Source organism: Mytilus californianus, unplaced genomic scaffold (genome assembly GCF_021869535.1).
Source record: "Mytilus californianus isolate M0D057914Y unplaced genomic scaffold, xbMytCali1.0.p SCAF_1, whole genome shotgun sequence".
Taxonomy (NCBI): domain Eukaryota; kingdom Metazoa; phylum Mollusca; class Bivalvia; order Mytilida; family Mytilidae; genus Mytilus; species Mytilus californianus.
This window is the reverse complement of record NW_026262581.1, coordinates 106209645-106225278: the sequence shown is the minus strand read 5'-3', so window position 1 is coordinate 106225278 and position 15634 is coordinate 106209645. Positions and strand designations below refer to the sequence as shown.

Genomic DNA, 15634 nt, shown 5'->3' with positions numbered 1-15634 from the left:
ATTGTTGATAAAATAATGAAGTATCTGAGTACATGATATCAAACCTGTAAATATAGCAATCAGATTACTTTTATGAATTCAATATACTCAACAGGTTTGAGCTTCGGCTTTACTATAGGATTTTTTCACGAAACACTGTTCAGTACAATGGTGAAATTGATTACTTAGGTTCATTTCCATCAATATTAATTATTGGTTATTATTTTGTAATATATCATTTAAGACTTGGACACAAAGGTCTTTAAAATTTAGTCTTTAATTAGAATTCACAATAGGAATTATCAATATTAATGAATAAATATGCTTTACAATGATATTTTTTTTTTACAACAAAGGAATGTACAAAAAATGAAGTATAATATTAACTTTTTTATTATAATCTGAACAGACTTTTTTCATTGCCAGTGTTATCTAGGTACTTTGAAGTAAAGGACAATGCATGCAAACTTCAAAGTGACACCTATTATAAATTTGTTGGTAATAATTTAGTTTAGTAACTGGTACAAACCCCTGCACCTTTAAACAATGACAAAGTTTACTTTTAAACACTCCCATAATTCTTTATCTACATATTTTTGTCAAAAGAAAGCATATGCAAACCTGCCGTGACCCAGGCTTGATAGACTCCTTGTTTGATACTTTGTGTATTTTTTCTTTATGTTAGTTGTATTTTGTGCTTCATGCAAAGCTGATGAGTTTTTTAACTGATTTTTACAGTTTGTTCTTATGTTGTGCTGTTTCACCAGTCCCATGCTAAAAGAGGGGGGGGGGGGGGTCAAGTGCTCACAAACAAATGTAACTTCGCCACATTCTGTATATTCCTGTCCCAAGTCAGGAGCCAAGAAATTTAGTGGTTATAGTTGGTTGCTGTCTGTCATATTTGTTTTTTTGTTTTTGTTTATTGTTTGGTCATAAAATAAGCTTTTTTTTTAACTGAAATTGAATAACTTTTGTCATGTTAATGGCCATTATAAGTTATATATAATATAGTATTATGCATCATTTTCAATTCCCCTGCAGTTGATGCAAGAGTAACAAGGAAATATACTATATAAATTTGCTGTATAAATATCTGGTCAGAGTAATACAATAACAAGAGGTTGTCAGAGTGACTGCAAACTGGATTTTCCTGCAGAGGTTGAACCCTGAACAGTTGAGCAAGTATGGACACTTCATTTAAGCTTAAAAAAGCTCTGAATTTGGATTGTGATTGAATATTTGACACAGTATAAGTTTGTGACACAAAATAAGTGTGGTCAAAGAACTGAAAAATTTGAAATCGGACATTTACCTATTATGGTCCAATATCCAAAATCTAATAACATTGTTATCATTAGCATATCAAAGAACCCCAAGAATTCAATTTTTGAATTGTTGATGAAATCAAACAAAAGTTTAATTTAGGACCCTTTGGACCTCAATGGGGTATTATCTAATTAATAATGAAAATAAATACAGGTTTAGATTCAGCGTTTCAAAGAACTCTATATATATTCAATTTATGTTGAAATCAAACACAGTATAATTTTGGACCCCGATTTGGACCAACTTGAAAACTGGGCCCAAAATCAGAAATCTAAATATATGTTTATTAATAGACAAACTAAGCTTAGTTTTTAAAGGAGTTTGCTTCATCAAAAAAAAAATATATATATATATAGCATTCAGAAAATAAGTTTATACAGAATAACAAACAAACCAACCACAAAATTCTTCAAACAATTTACAAAAGAAAAGATGAAAAAAAATCCAAAATGTCATTTATCATTAATACAATATCTATTAAAAATCTATAAAACTTATCTGTAATTATCTTCAAAATGTCTAATAATGAACAGTAAATTTCAAACTTTACTGTCCTACGGATCTTATCATCAACACTTAGGAAACAGAAAATTTTCAAATAAATCTGTCACTCCAATTGTAATTGTGTGATAAGATATTTACCAGATGTTTTGTTATCTATTAATTAACAGGTGAAAATTATTTAAAACACTTAGTGTAATCAAACTTTATATATATAATTAATAATTCCCAATTTTTTTTCTTTCATTTGTCATAAACTAATATAGATCTGCAACTTATCTATCAATGTCAACAACTTTATCTACACAATGTAATGTAATGAAATATATCCTTTAATAAAAATTGATTATTATCTAATGAAAATGATATTTGCAAATCACAATTTCTGTTCAAAGGGAAATAACTCAATCATATAATAAGTATATATTTGGACTTCTAAAAAGTTGAAAACTCAAAAACGAGAGAAGCAAAAATAGTGAAAATTGAACTTGATCTTCATTTAGTCACAGGAAACAACATATCAAAATTTGATAAAAATTTGTTAAAGCGTTTGCAGGTTAATGAAGGGACACTGTTTGGCAGCCGCCCGTCTGCCCGCCGTACATCCTTAAATCAATAACCGATTTTCCCCTCAAAAATCCGGTTAAAAAGTAAAAATCAACCAAACAGCAAAGTAACAAAACAGGTTAACCAAAAATAGACATCTAAAAAATAGTTTACTCTGTCTATATTTTTTTTTTCAAGACATGATAATTGTGGAATATTAAAAATCAATCTCCTCTTTTCATAAACTTTCAATTATGGAAGATTAATGATGATGTTTATTGATTAATGGATTGTAACATCACAGTAATTTCCAACAGGTAATTGAACTTTTATAGAATAACTACCTTTCCACATGCACCTGAAACATTTGGTATTGGTAATACAAAAATATAGGTTCAGGAGTTTGCTCCATTTTCCTGCTTTAACTGATGCAAAATTTTTTTTTTTTAGATTTATTATTTTGGTAAAGTGGATTTCCTGAAACTTTTGACACTATGGTATTTGTGGGATAAGGAGATGTGGTATGATTTCCAATGAGACATCTATCCACACAAAGTTCAAATAAAGTGGATGTAAGCAATATTTGGCAATTATAGACAGTTTTATGTAAATAACAATTTCATAATAATAACACTGATCAGTAAAATAATCTGGCACAATCTGCAAGGGACAATAAAATACAATCTTGCACATAATCAGTTTGGAAATCTCTTGAAAAAAAAGAATGTAAGCAAAATGCTGTTTTTATTAATCTTGTCTACAATTATAATAATATTGAATATTTTTAACTATAGCCTTAATTACAGTGCTAAGATTTGTTCATTGATTTTTTTGCATTGAATAATGGTTTGTTACAGAGAAATTAAGTAACATGGTTCAAAAGCAGTTCAATTAAATACCTATCAGGGTATATAATAACATAAATCAATTTTGAAATACAAAGTCATGTCCTTGATTACTTTGCTTTTTCATAAAGGTGTTATCAGAGAATGCACCAAACAACATCAAATTTAAAATATGCACATAGTTGGTTGTATATAGATATCTATATATAAATCAAATAATAAAAGATAAAAATCATTCAATTTGAGTTTCAAATATTTGTTTAATGCTTTATTGTCATTTCCCTTATCGAGAGCAGATTGAAAAAAATTTGTAAATTTATCATGTCAAAAAAATTTAATCCCAGACTGCCTGTAAATGTTAACTGTAAAAAACTAATTCCATCTATCAGAAAAATTCTGAAATGAAATTATATTTTCAAAAGTTTTCTTCAGACATTATCTCTTCTGATAATAATCATAATAAACTGTTAACACAGAGATATGTCTCGCCTTTTTGTACTTTTGATAATGCAAATGTTGAAATTAAAATAGCAATACTTGAACATGTAAGTTATGCAAATATTCAAAGTCAATGAACCATGACTGAAGGTACATGGCAAAACAATCTCCATGGAAATGAGATGTGCCAATGCTAATACAACTGCATACCAAATACCATAGACTTATCATAAGTCGTTCCCTTTCAACAAACCTAAACACAAACATTGACTTGTAAACTATGTAAAACTTTCAAAGTCAATGAACCATGATGACCGGGGTGGGGCTATATAATCTCCATAGAAACGAGACTTGCAAATGCCAATAAATTTGCATACCAAATATCATTGACTTAACATTAGCGATTCATCTTAAACTGATCTAATCACAAACTAATACATGTAAACTAAGCAAAAGTTTCAAAGTCAATAGACCATGACTGAGGAGGTGGGACCAAATATTCTCCATGGAAATGAAATGTGCTAATGCTTATACAATTGCATACCAATTAACATTGGCCTAACCACTAATGGTTCCCCTTGAACTGACCTAATTACAAACTAATACATGTAAACTAAGCAAAAGTTTTAAAGTCAATAGATCATGACTGAGGGGGCGGAGACAAATAATCCCCATGGAAATGAGATATGCCAATGCTTATACAACTGCATACCGAATATCATTGACTTACCACTAGTGGTTTGCCATAATCTTACCTAATCACAAACTTATACATGTAAACTAAGCAAAAGTTTTAAAGTCAATAGACCATGAGTGAGGGGGCAGAGACAAATAATCGCCATGGAAATGAGATATGCCAATGCTTTTACAACTGCATACCAAATATCATTGACTTACCACTATAGTGGTTCCCAATAAACTGACCTAATCACAAACTAATACATGTAAACTAAGCAAAAGTTTCAAAGTCAATAGACCATGACTGAGGGGGCAGGGCCAAATAATCTCCATGGAAATGATTTGTGCCAGTGCTAATACAACTGCATACCAAATATCATTGACCAACCACTAGTGGTTCACCTTAAACTAGACCTAATCACAAACTAATACATTGTTGACGCCGCCGCTGACATCAGAAACAGCATACCTATGTCTCGCTTTTTGACTCCGTCAAGGCGAGACAAAAAAGCTTCTGCCAAAGTTTTATAAAATTCTATGAAGGTTTGACAAAGTAATTGATGTGTAACAAACTTTAACTCCAGGAAAAACGAAAATAAATATTTTCAAAATTTTGCTCTGGATACTGTATTATGGTTATAAACAAGCTTCTGTCCAAATTTCATAAAATTCCATGAAGGTTTGACAAAGTTATTGTTACCAAAAAACTTTAACCCCAGACTGAATCTGTAAAAAAAACTAAGTCCATTTATCAGTAAAATAAGGAAAATGAAAATAAATATTTTCAAAATTTTACTCTGGATACTGTATTTTGGTCATAAACAAGCCTCTGTCAAAATTTCATAAGGTTTGACAAAGTTATTGTTACCAAAAAACTTTAACCACAGAATGAACCTAAATGCTGACGCCACCGAAAACGGAATCTAGGATCGCTGTGTCTCGCTTTCGCAACATAAATGTTGCAGGCTTGACAAAAATGTATCTGCACTTCAGCAGAATAGAAATGGCTCATCAAAAATCTTTGTCAGGAAAATGAAATAAATAAAAGAACAGCATGCCACTGTCCCTCACCTATGCATATAGTTTATTTATCCAAGGCCAATAAAAAAAAACGAAAGTGTTGGTACTTTTTAACTTAGTATCCTTCTTTTGTACAAGAAATGTAGGCATTAGATCGCTAACAGTGTTAATTCCATATATTTTCTGTTTCCAAGGGGCACAACTCGCTGATTATCAAACTTTTCCAACACCTTGCTGATATAAACCTTTGATATAAATTTCATAAAAACTCAACAAGAATTGTAGGTGTGAGACAGCTTACAATGCAATATTCAATATATGGTAGATTATATCATTTCAAAGGGACATATGTAATTCCTGTGAAAATAGTTGATTAGCACTGATATTCGATTATTTCCCAGACATTGCTGATATAAACCGTGGATATACATTTCATAACAATCCTACAAGAAATGCACGCTTGAAAGCGCTTACTATGCAATTTTCGATGTTATCTATATTTCCAAGAGTCATAATTTCTTTAAGAATAGTTGTCGTCATTGATTTTTTAAGTCATCCGAAACATTGCTGACATAAACCTGTTTTATGTGAGAGCACTTACAAAACTTGCATTACAGACACAATCCAAGTATTTCTATGTCCCCTACACTGCATTGTGCTTGGGACAATAAGATTTACAAAACAAGATTCAGTGCTTTAAGATACAATAAGAGGTATCTTTAGCAAAATGCATTATAAGGACTTCTAATTATTCAGAAAAGGATTTCATACAAACAAAAATTATGTTAGAACATCCAAAATAAAACAAGAGTGCACACACTGCAATGTCTATCCTGCTTTACTGACCATTGATTTTACTTTGAAAGTCTTAAAGATAAAGATTTGACTACAAGTATAACGTAATCTCAACATTTTTAAAGATCCATGACAATGAGATCAAGGTCAGATAAACCCTGTCCGACAGAAATGTACACCATACAATTATTCCATACACCAAATAAATTTGACCTTTCGCTTATGGGATTGGAAAACAGACCAAAACTGAATAAACAGCTGCGTCATAAGCACAAGTTACACCCATCGTTTTTTCCAAGCATTTTTGAGTTTTTGTCAGAAAAACTGGAAAATCCCCCTTTTTTAATGAATAAAAACATAAAGGCTAAAATTTATAAAAATCAAAAGGGAGCTCAAGCAAATAGATATAAACAATTCACCAAAGTTTCTTACAAATTGGTGAAAGTGTTTTTGAGTTATTGTCCGACATGTTGACAACAGACGGACAACGGTATACCATAAACGGGCGTATAGAAACTTTACATTGACCTATGAACCATGAAAATGGTGTCAAAGTCAGATGAGACCTGCAAGACAGACATGTACACCTTACAGCTTTTCCATACACTAAATATAGCTGTCCTATTGCTATTAGTACTTAAAGAACAGACCAAAGCAGAATAAAATACTCCGCTGGGCGCAGCTTGATACGACCGCAGAGGTCGAACCCTGAACAGTTGGGGCAAGTATGGACACAACATTCAAGCTTGATACAGCTCTGAATTTGGATTGTGATTAAATATTTGACACAGCATAGGTTTCTGACACAGAATGAATGTGGTCTAAGAACTTAAAATTTTTTAATTTATCGTACCTATTATGGTCCAATATCCAAAATCTAAATACATACATGGTTAGATTCAGCATATCAAAGAACCCCAAGAGTTCAATTTTTGTTAAAATCAAACTAAGTTTAATTTTGGACCCTTTGGACCTTAATCGTAGACCAATTTGAAAACGGGACCAAAAATTAAGAATCTAAATACATGTACACGGTTAGATTCAGCATATCAAAGAACCCCAATATTCCAATTTTTGATGAAATCAAACCATATCATTATTATTTGCTTTTATATATAAATAAAAAATAACAAACTTAAAGTGGAAAATTTGAAAGAAAAAAAAAAGGAAACAAAGGGGAAAAAAAAAATGAAAAAAAATTCCCCCCTCCCATTTTTTTGAATCCCCTTATGATTCATCACCCCAAACTCAATCCCAGCCTTCCCTTTGTGGTATGGTACCTTGCAGTACAATTTCAAAGAGATCCATACACTAACAAGTTATTGTCATGAAACTAGAAAATGCTTGTTTTTTGCCCCTTTTTTGGCCCCTTATACCTAAAATTTTGAGGCAATTACACCAAAAATCAATCTCAGCATTCCCTTTGTGATATGGAACCTTGTGGTACAATGTCAGAGAGATCCATACACTAACACACAAGTTATTGTCTGGAAGTTACAAAAATGCTTATTTTTGGCCCCTAATTTCATAACTGTTGGTACCATACCCCCCAAAGACAATCCCAACCTTCCTTTTGTGGTATTGAACCTTATGGTAAAATTTCATAGAGATCCATTCACTTGAACTAAAGTTATTGTGTGAAATCCAATGTGTCTTTGGACGACGACGACGCCAACGTCATACCAATATACAACCGCAAAATTTTTTTGCAGTCGTATAAAAACTTAACATTGACCAATGAACCATGAAAATGAGGTCAAGGTCAGATGATACCTGCCAGACAGACACCATACAATCATTCCATACACCCAACATTCTTGACCTACTGGTATTACTTATAGTACTTGAAAAACAGTCCAAAACACAATAAAATGCTCCGCTGGGCGCAGCTTGATACGACCACAGAGGTCGAACCCTGAACAGTTGGGGCAAGTATGGACACAACATTCAAGCTTGATACAGCACTGAATTTGGATTGTGATTAAATATTTGACACAGCATAGGTTTCTGACACAGAATGAATGTGGTCTAAGAACTAGAAAATTTCTAATTTACCTATTCTAACCATATCAATATTATTTGCTTTTTTATATAAATCAGAATTAACCAATTTAAAATGAAAAATTATAAAGAAAAAAAAGGAAAAAAAAATCCCCCCTCAAATTTTTTGAACCCCTCATGATTCATCACCCCCAAACTCAATCCCAGCCTTTCCTTTGTGGTATGGTACCTTGCAGTACAATTTCAGAGAGATCAGTACACTTGAACACAAGTTATTGTCTGGAAACTAGAAAAATGCTTGTTTTTTGGCCCCAAATTCCTATACGTTTAGGGCAATTACCCCCACACTCAAACCCAGCTTTCCCTTTGCGATATGGAACCTTGTAGTACAATTTCATAAAGATCAATACACTTACACACAAGTTATTGTCCTGAAACTAGGAAAATGCTTTTTTTTGCCCCTTTTTGGCCCCTTATTCCTAAAATTTTGAGGCAATTACCCCCAAATAATCCCAGCTTTCCCTTTGTGGTATGGTACCTTGCAGTACAATTTCAGAGAGATCCATACACTTGAACACACAAGTTATTGTCTGGAAACTAGAAAAATGCTTATTTTTGGCCCCTTATTCCTAAACATTTTAGGCAATTACCCCCAAACTCAATTACAGCTTTTCCTTTGTAATATGGAACCTTGTAGTACAAATTCAGAAAGATCCATACACTTCCACACAAGTTATTATCATGAAACTAGAAACATGCTTGTTTTTTGCCCCTTTTTTGGCCCCTAATTCCTAAAATTTTTGGGCAATTACCCCCAAAATCAATCCGAGCATTCCCTTTGTGATATGGAACCTTGTGGTAAAATGTCAGAGAGATCCATACCCTAACACACAAGTTATGTCTGGAAGTTACAAAAATGCTTATTTTTGGCCCCTTTTTGGCCCCTAATTCCTTAACTGTTGGTACCATAACCCCCAAAATCAATCCCAACCTTCCTTTTGTGGTATTGAACCTTATGGTAAAATTTCATAGAGATCCATTCACTTAAACTAAAGTTAGAGTGCGAAAACCAATGTGTCTTCATCCGACGACGACGATGAAGCCAACGTCATACCAATATACAACCGCAAAATTTTTTTGCGGTCGTATAAAAAGTTAACAATGACGGATGAACCATGAAAATGAGGTCAAGGTAAGATGAAACCTGCCAGACTGACATGTACCCATTACAATCATTCCTGACACCACATGTAGAGTTGACCTTAAATGATGTTAGGTAAAACTTTAAGATTTTAAAAACAAATGTTTCCCCAAACTTTCTGATATAAAAATAAGAAGATGTGGTATTATTGCAAATGAGACAACTCTCCATCAGAGATGGTTTGACCAAATGATGTAGAATTTAACAAAACCCATACAGCATAAGCTATAAAAGACCCCCGAAATTTCTGAGCATATAAATGAATTTTTCTAGAAACATGGTTTAATAAAACTGACTGTAATTTATCATTTTGATTCAAAATATCTCTCTTTCTCTCTCTCTCTTCTATAGAACTTGCATGATTAGAAAGCTTAAGGAAATGCCATTGGATTTAAAAAGTGAAAATTTATTCTTTTTGTTTTTAAAACGTAATAAATAAAGTTTAATCATTGTTGATGACATTTTGCAAAATCATAAAATGAAAATCCACTTTCAAATTATATCAAAACACTTGTTAATTTCAAATAAAACATATATTATTTACATAAATGTGAAAATGTGAAAAATTTTGGCATACATCATATAAAAATGAAATTGTATTTATCAAAAATGATAACAATTTACTTGAAAGTTAATATTTTCTTTATCATTTCTAATTTAAAATGTATTAGATATGAATAAGGGATGACTGTATACATACACTGCACAATTTGTGGTTACTTTAAAAAAGAAATCTAAAACACCATCTTTCTATTGAGAGATCAAAGACATTCATTTAAAACATCAATAACTTCTGATGTAAACAAAATTTAACCTTCTATGTCACTGCCACATTAATGTCTGTTCTTAGCAAATAAGAAATAAAAACAGGCCAAATAACTAAAACAAAACCAACATTTAATCTGTAATTGTAATAACCAATATATTTAATAGGATATATGTATTAGATGTAGTCTTCTCATATCCGAGTGGCTTCAGCCACGAAGATATGAGACAACTACATCTGATTTTCATAGAAGTAATAAATAAATATTTTATCTTTTTTCTTGTTCTCTTGTTCTAAAAAGAGCATAATGCCATTTATAGTTTTGATAAAACAGGAATAGTGTCATTATCTCAAATTTTCCAGATGCAGTAACACTTTCAGAAGATGTTTTGTAGTTATGGATTTGGAATGAAATCTGAATTGGGTCTATTTTTCTGTCATCAAATTGTTACCTTATTACTGCTTTTGAATGGCAATATGAATCACTGTACTATCTTGAACTTTTTTTGGCAATTAAACCAGATAGACCAGTGTGCCTCATATGATTTAAGTAACAAAGTTAGTTAGAAGAGTAGCAGTATGTTCCCTTGGAATTGCCTACTATCTATGTATTTAGTAATATTTTGTCATATTATTCATACTATTTTTTTCATTCAAAAGTGATATTTATTCACAAAATGATACATTACATTTTATAAGTAGTTTAACCTTTATATGTAATGTGAATGCATTTATACAAATTAAATGTTATTTGAAATGATGTATGAGGATAAAAATATTCGCCACAGCCACTAATTGATGGTATATACAAAGCTGAACAATATGATGGCTTTACAAAAACTGATTTCACATGCCACTAAATGGATTTATTAATCTGTCACAGTTCATACAATTTTCTTTCTGATTCAAAGGTAATACGGAAAACACTTACACAAAATAGTGTGAACTAGTTTAACCCTTATATATGTGGAGTTAGCGTCATTTTAACATAAAAATGTAGGAAGTACAAATTTATCATCCTCCATGGATTTACTACAATTGAAACCTCAAAGTAAACATTGTTACCTATTAAACAACACTTAACACCTACTCCTCATGTTCTTTTCCTTCCCCAAGTTTGAAGAAATTACCAATGCATTGTATTAATAAAGCAATATTTACAAAGCTGGTTATTGAAATTAACTTTATAATGACCCTCAAATTTTCATGATAAAAAATAATTTGTACTTATTTTTACTCATTCAAATAAACATGAGCAAATAAAATAGTCATAAACTAAATTCTATTAAATTTTCATTTGCAGTTCAGATATCATGTCTATAATTCATTAAGTTTATGTTAATACAGGTTGAACATATCAAATGCTTTAAAGCAATTTTAATAAGACACAGAATTGTAAACTCTTTTCAAACCTTCAATACAAATCTAATATTGACATGAAAGATTTCTAGTAATTCCGTCCACTAAACAGTAAATAATAAATCATGTTACCCAGTCTAATCAGCTAAATGTATTTTATTTGGGATTGTAAAGTTTAAATCAGCCCTGCCTTTACACAGTGAAAAGCTAAATTATACATAACTGTACTTAAAATAAAAATTTTAATCCTAAGATTTTAACATCTGTGATTCAGGTCTTTTAAATAATTCTTTTCAATTTTGCATTACAAAACATAAAAATAAGTCTGGCATTGTGACGATTTTAATTTTAAATATTTTTTACAATTTAGATTTTGTTATAACAACATTATACTATTTTAAAAGCATTATGTTCTCCAGGACCAAAGTTTTTGTTACTGTTCTGTTTTAAAGCTGAAATTATTCAAAAAACTGGTGACCAATAAAATTAGGGTATTGGACTGAAGTCAAACACTTCCATAAATCATACAATGTTGTTAACAAAGTCAGTGAAATCTTTAGTTTTACATGTACATGTACATTTAAAAATAAAAAATACTTACATTGTGTATCAGTTTACTTATACATGTACCAAGTGCCTTATTCTTATACTAAATGTTTAACAATACATTTTGTTCTAGAATCAACAATAACAAAACCAACTCTAGATAGGCATTTTAGTTGCTTTTAAATTTTCCTAAAAACATTTTGGAATGAAATGGTATTGGCATATAGATGGATGATATTAACCAGTTGAATTCCCTTCTTTCGAGTAGGTATATAAATTATCATTATAATAAAATTATGCAGTATATTCTTTTATTTTTACAAACCTCTGTAATAAGCCTTTGTAATGGCATCAAATTCTTCTTGTCCAGCAGTGTCCCATAACATCAAGCGGACATCTTCAGTGTTAACTCTACAATACAGAAGCACTGTCAGTATATTGTTCCTACTAATGTTGTGTTTAGATAAGTTCACTTTAATATGAATAGATGTACAAGATTTTAACAAACTGTATCATGAAACCTTTAAAATCAAAGTACACATAACCAATGATGGCATTATAGTTTCATTCTTGAAAATATGTGAAAATAGGGTCAATGATAGTTGCAAAACAATATAAGTTGTTTATGGATTACTATAATGGTAGTCAATGATCCACAATGTACAGTTCTTAAAGTCTTACCCTTCTGTTTCCTACATTCTCAACTTTAAAGATTACTATATGGTATTCAATGATCTACAATGTTACGTACAGTTATAAAAGTCTTACCCTTCTGTTTCCTACATTCTCAACTTTGAAGATTACTATATGGTATTCAATGATCTACAATGTACAGTTCTAAAAGTCTTACCCTTCTGTTTCCTACATACTCAACTTTAAAACAGACATCAAAATCAATAATAGCCAATTCTTTTCTGATAATTTTGCAAAAACTTCATTAAAAGAGTAAAAGAAAGTTGAGTGCCAATTTACTTTTATATTCAGCATATTATGGGACAGACAACAGATCATATTTGTATTCCTGTCATTGAAGGTTAGGTAAATAATGGTATAATATATAAAAAAAAAAAAAAATTCTTTTAAACATTTATTCATAAACTTTACATTATTTTTGACAGAATTTCAATGCAAATAATTTTGGGTTTTGTATTTCATCAATTTGAATTTAATTATCTAATATTTTATAATTGAATAGTGCTGATTAAGTGTCATTCAATTTACGCTGTGATATTTACTACAAATGTATATCTCTTTTAAATATAGTTCAGCATTATTTTCAATTACCTTTTAAAAAAATGTGGGCATAATTTCCATAATCTTAAAAATTGTTTACCCATTGAAAAAAAGGAATTAGTAAAGTAAATATTTTGCTTAATTCATATTCTGCAGTGTTAAACTAGAGGCTCTAATGATTGTGTATTGCTTATCTGGATCTATGGCTGATGTCCAACTCTATTAAACCTATTCAATCTTCTTAAAGATCAACAGCAACAAGTCTATCTCTTGACACTGGGATGTTTCATTGATCAAAATTTTACTTCTTACTTACATGGGAACGCTCTGTTTTCAGATGATTGAAATGAAAAATTAATTTTTATAAGAGAGACTCCATAGAGTAAATTATTCCTTCAAAGTCTGGTTTACACTAGCCATCTTGAGTTTCTTCATACGCATTCAATACAAAAAACAAGATATGTCAGAATGACACGAATGGCATCGCTCAGAAAAAAGCTTGAAGCCATTTTTAGGAGTGGAAATTTTCAAAGTCCAGATCCCGTAATTTCGGCAAAAATCAGAAAAGCCGAACCAAACATAAACTCTATTTGTAATTCATTATAGTAGAATCACTGTGACACATACCAAAAATCAGCTCAATATGTGAAGGTGTTTAGAAAAAATGTCTGTATAACTGTTATTTTCACGTCATTTTCAAAGTCCAAATCCCGTAATATTGGCAAAAATCAGCGGAACGGAACCAAACGTAAACTCAATCTGTAACTCATCATAGTAGACTCACATACTAAAATCAGCTCAATATGTGAAGGTGTATAACTGTTTGTTGCTGAATGACGGAAAGACAGAATGATGGATAAGGGTAAAACTATATGGCCCACCCTAAGTCGGCGGGCTATAATTATGTAATCTAAAATCATACAATTAGGTATAAAACTTACTCTATTTGTCTCTCTAGAAAATCCACTCCAATTGTTTTCTTATAATCCTTTGTAAATATTCCTTTACAATAACGCTGAATCATACTAGATTTCCCCACAGCCCCATTCCCCACGACAACTACTTTGATAGCCGTTTCGAATTCTTCTTCTCTCATCTTACCACCCAGTCATTTTAAATTTATAAATAAAACAAATGTATCTTTAACAACATCTATAAACAAACTGAAACAACAGCATGATTTAAAATGTTTAACAAACAGTGATGTCCAACGATTATAGGACCTTAGTGCACCAAGTTTCTGTAAATCTGAATTTCAATCGCACAAATTCCAGTGTAAATGCTGTAGCGGTTTGTAACCAGTGCTTATTTAGTATCCAAATCCAGTTTCTTGACAATCCAGTGTATCTCTTTTTACAAGATGAATCTGAAATGGAAAGTATTGTCAGAAAATAACTATTTATCCTGATGATGGTTCAAACATAAACTGTTATATATCTCTGCATTACATAAATAATTCTTAAGTAGGAAGTCTAGGTACATGGCTTAACACACCTTCTTTGTTGAGTAAGCATAACAATATAAAGTCGCAAGATCAAACTGTTTCCATCATCCTATGTTAAATCCTAGTCATTCATAACTACTGTGTTGACTTATTATACATTTCCAATTTCATGGTCTCCCACTTTCTTCATCATTTAAATGTTTATGTTCAATACAATTCAAGTCAAATCAATACACCCAAACAATCGGACCAAAAAATCTATAACATACCCTATATCCTATGAATGCATATCATAAAATTTCCCTTTCAAAACTTTAAAAGGTTTCATTGATTCACATTTAAAAAGGCAAAATACTTCTTTCACAATTGACATCTTCCTATTTCAGCACTTAATAATGCTGATTAAAGCCAGCTAATGGATAATATTTGTTGTTTATTTTTTACAATAGTGTATTTCATCCCACTACTATTCTACCCTTTACAAACAAGAAAAATCATGTCCACTTAATCAGATTAAATTCATACTTAACAATAGGCATTAATCTAATTTTTTTCTCCTTAAAAAATATAACATGTGTGCTGAGTCAGGCCTTACCTTCTCCTACTACTGTTTCATAAATATAAAACCTACCGGTTTTTAAAAAATATGAAAAGTTGAATTATACAGTTACACCAATTTACAGGTGTTTCAACTTGGACTGATCGAGAACCCTCTTGTTATAAATAAATTATGTTTACAGAAGCAGTGCCATTACAACTAATATGAGGTACTTTAAATACTATTTAATTCGATGACCATTTTTCAACAAATATTAATTCTAAATCGCTCTAAGTCGTTATCTTTTTGTAACCTCTTTATTTAGCTGAAATATATCCCAACAGAAGTTTTAACCTAGCAACAATCAGGTTACCCAGTTATTTCACACATTTGTTTTCTTGGCTAATACATTATTTCT

At 30.9% G+C, this 15634-nt stretch overlaps 1 protein-coding gene across 3 annotated transcripts in view; it reads right to left on the bottom strand.

The window, feature by feature from the left end:
- LOC127729242 (ras-related protein Rab-23-like) overlaps window positions 1–15634 on the bottom strand; it is a 49856-nt gene that overhangs the window by 12615 nt on the left and 21607 nt on the right. For all 3 annotated transcript variants that reach the window (XM_052236988.1, XM_052236990.1, XM_052236996.1), the window contains 2 exons: window positions 14176–14600; window positions 12327–12412 (listed from right to left, as the gene is read on the bottom strand). In XM_052236988.1, the coding sequence (XP_052092948.1) occupies window positions 12327–12412; window positions 14176–14330 (241 nt within the window). In that variant the 5' untranslated portion in view covers window positions 14331–14600. The remainder of the gene's footprint in view (window positions 1–12326; window positions 12413–14175; window positions 14601–15634) is intronic.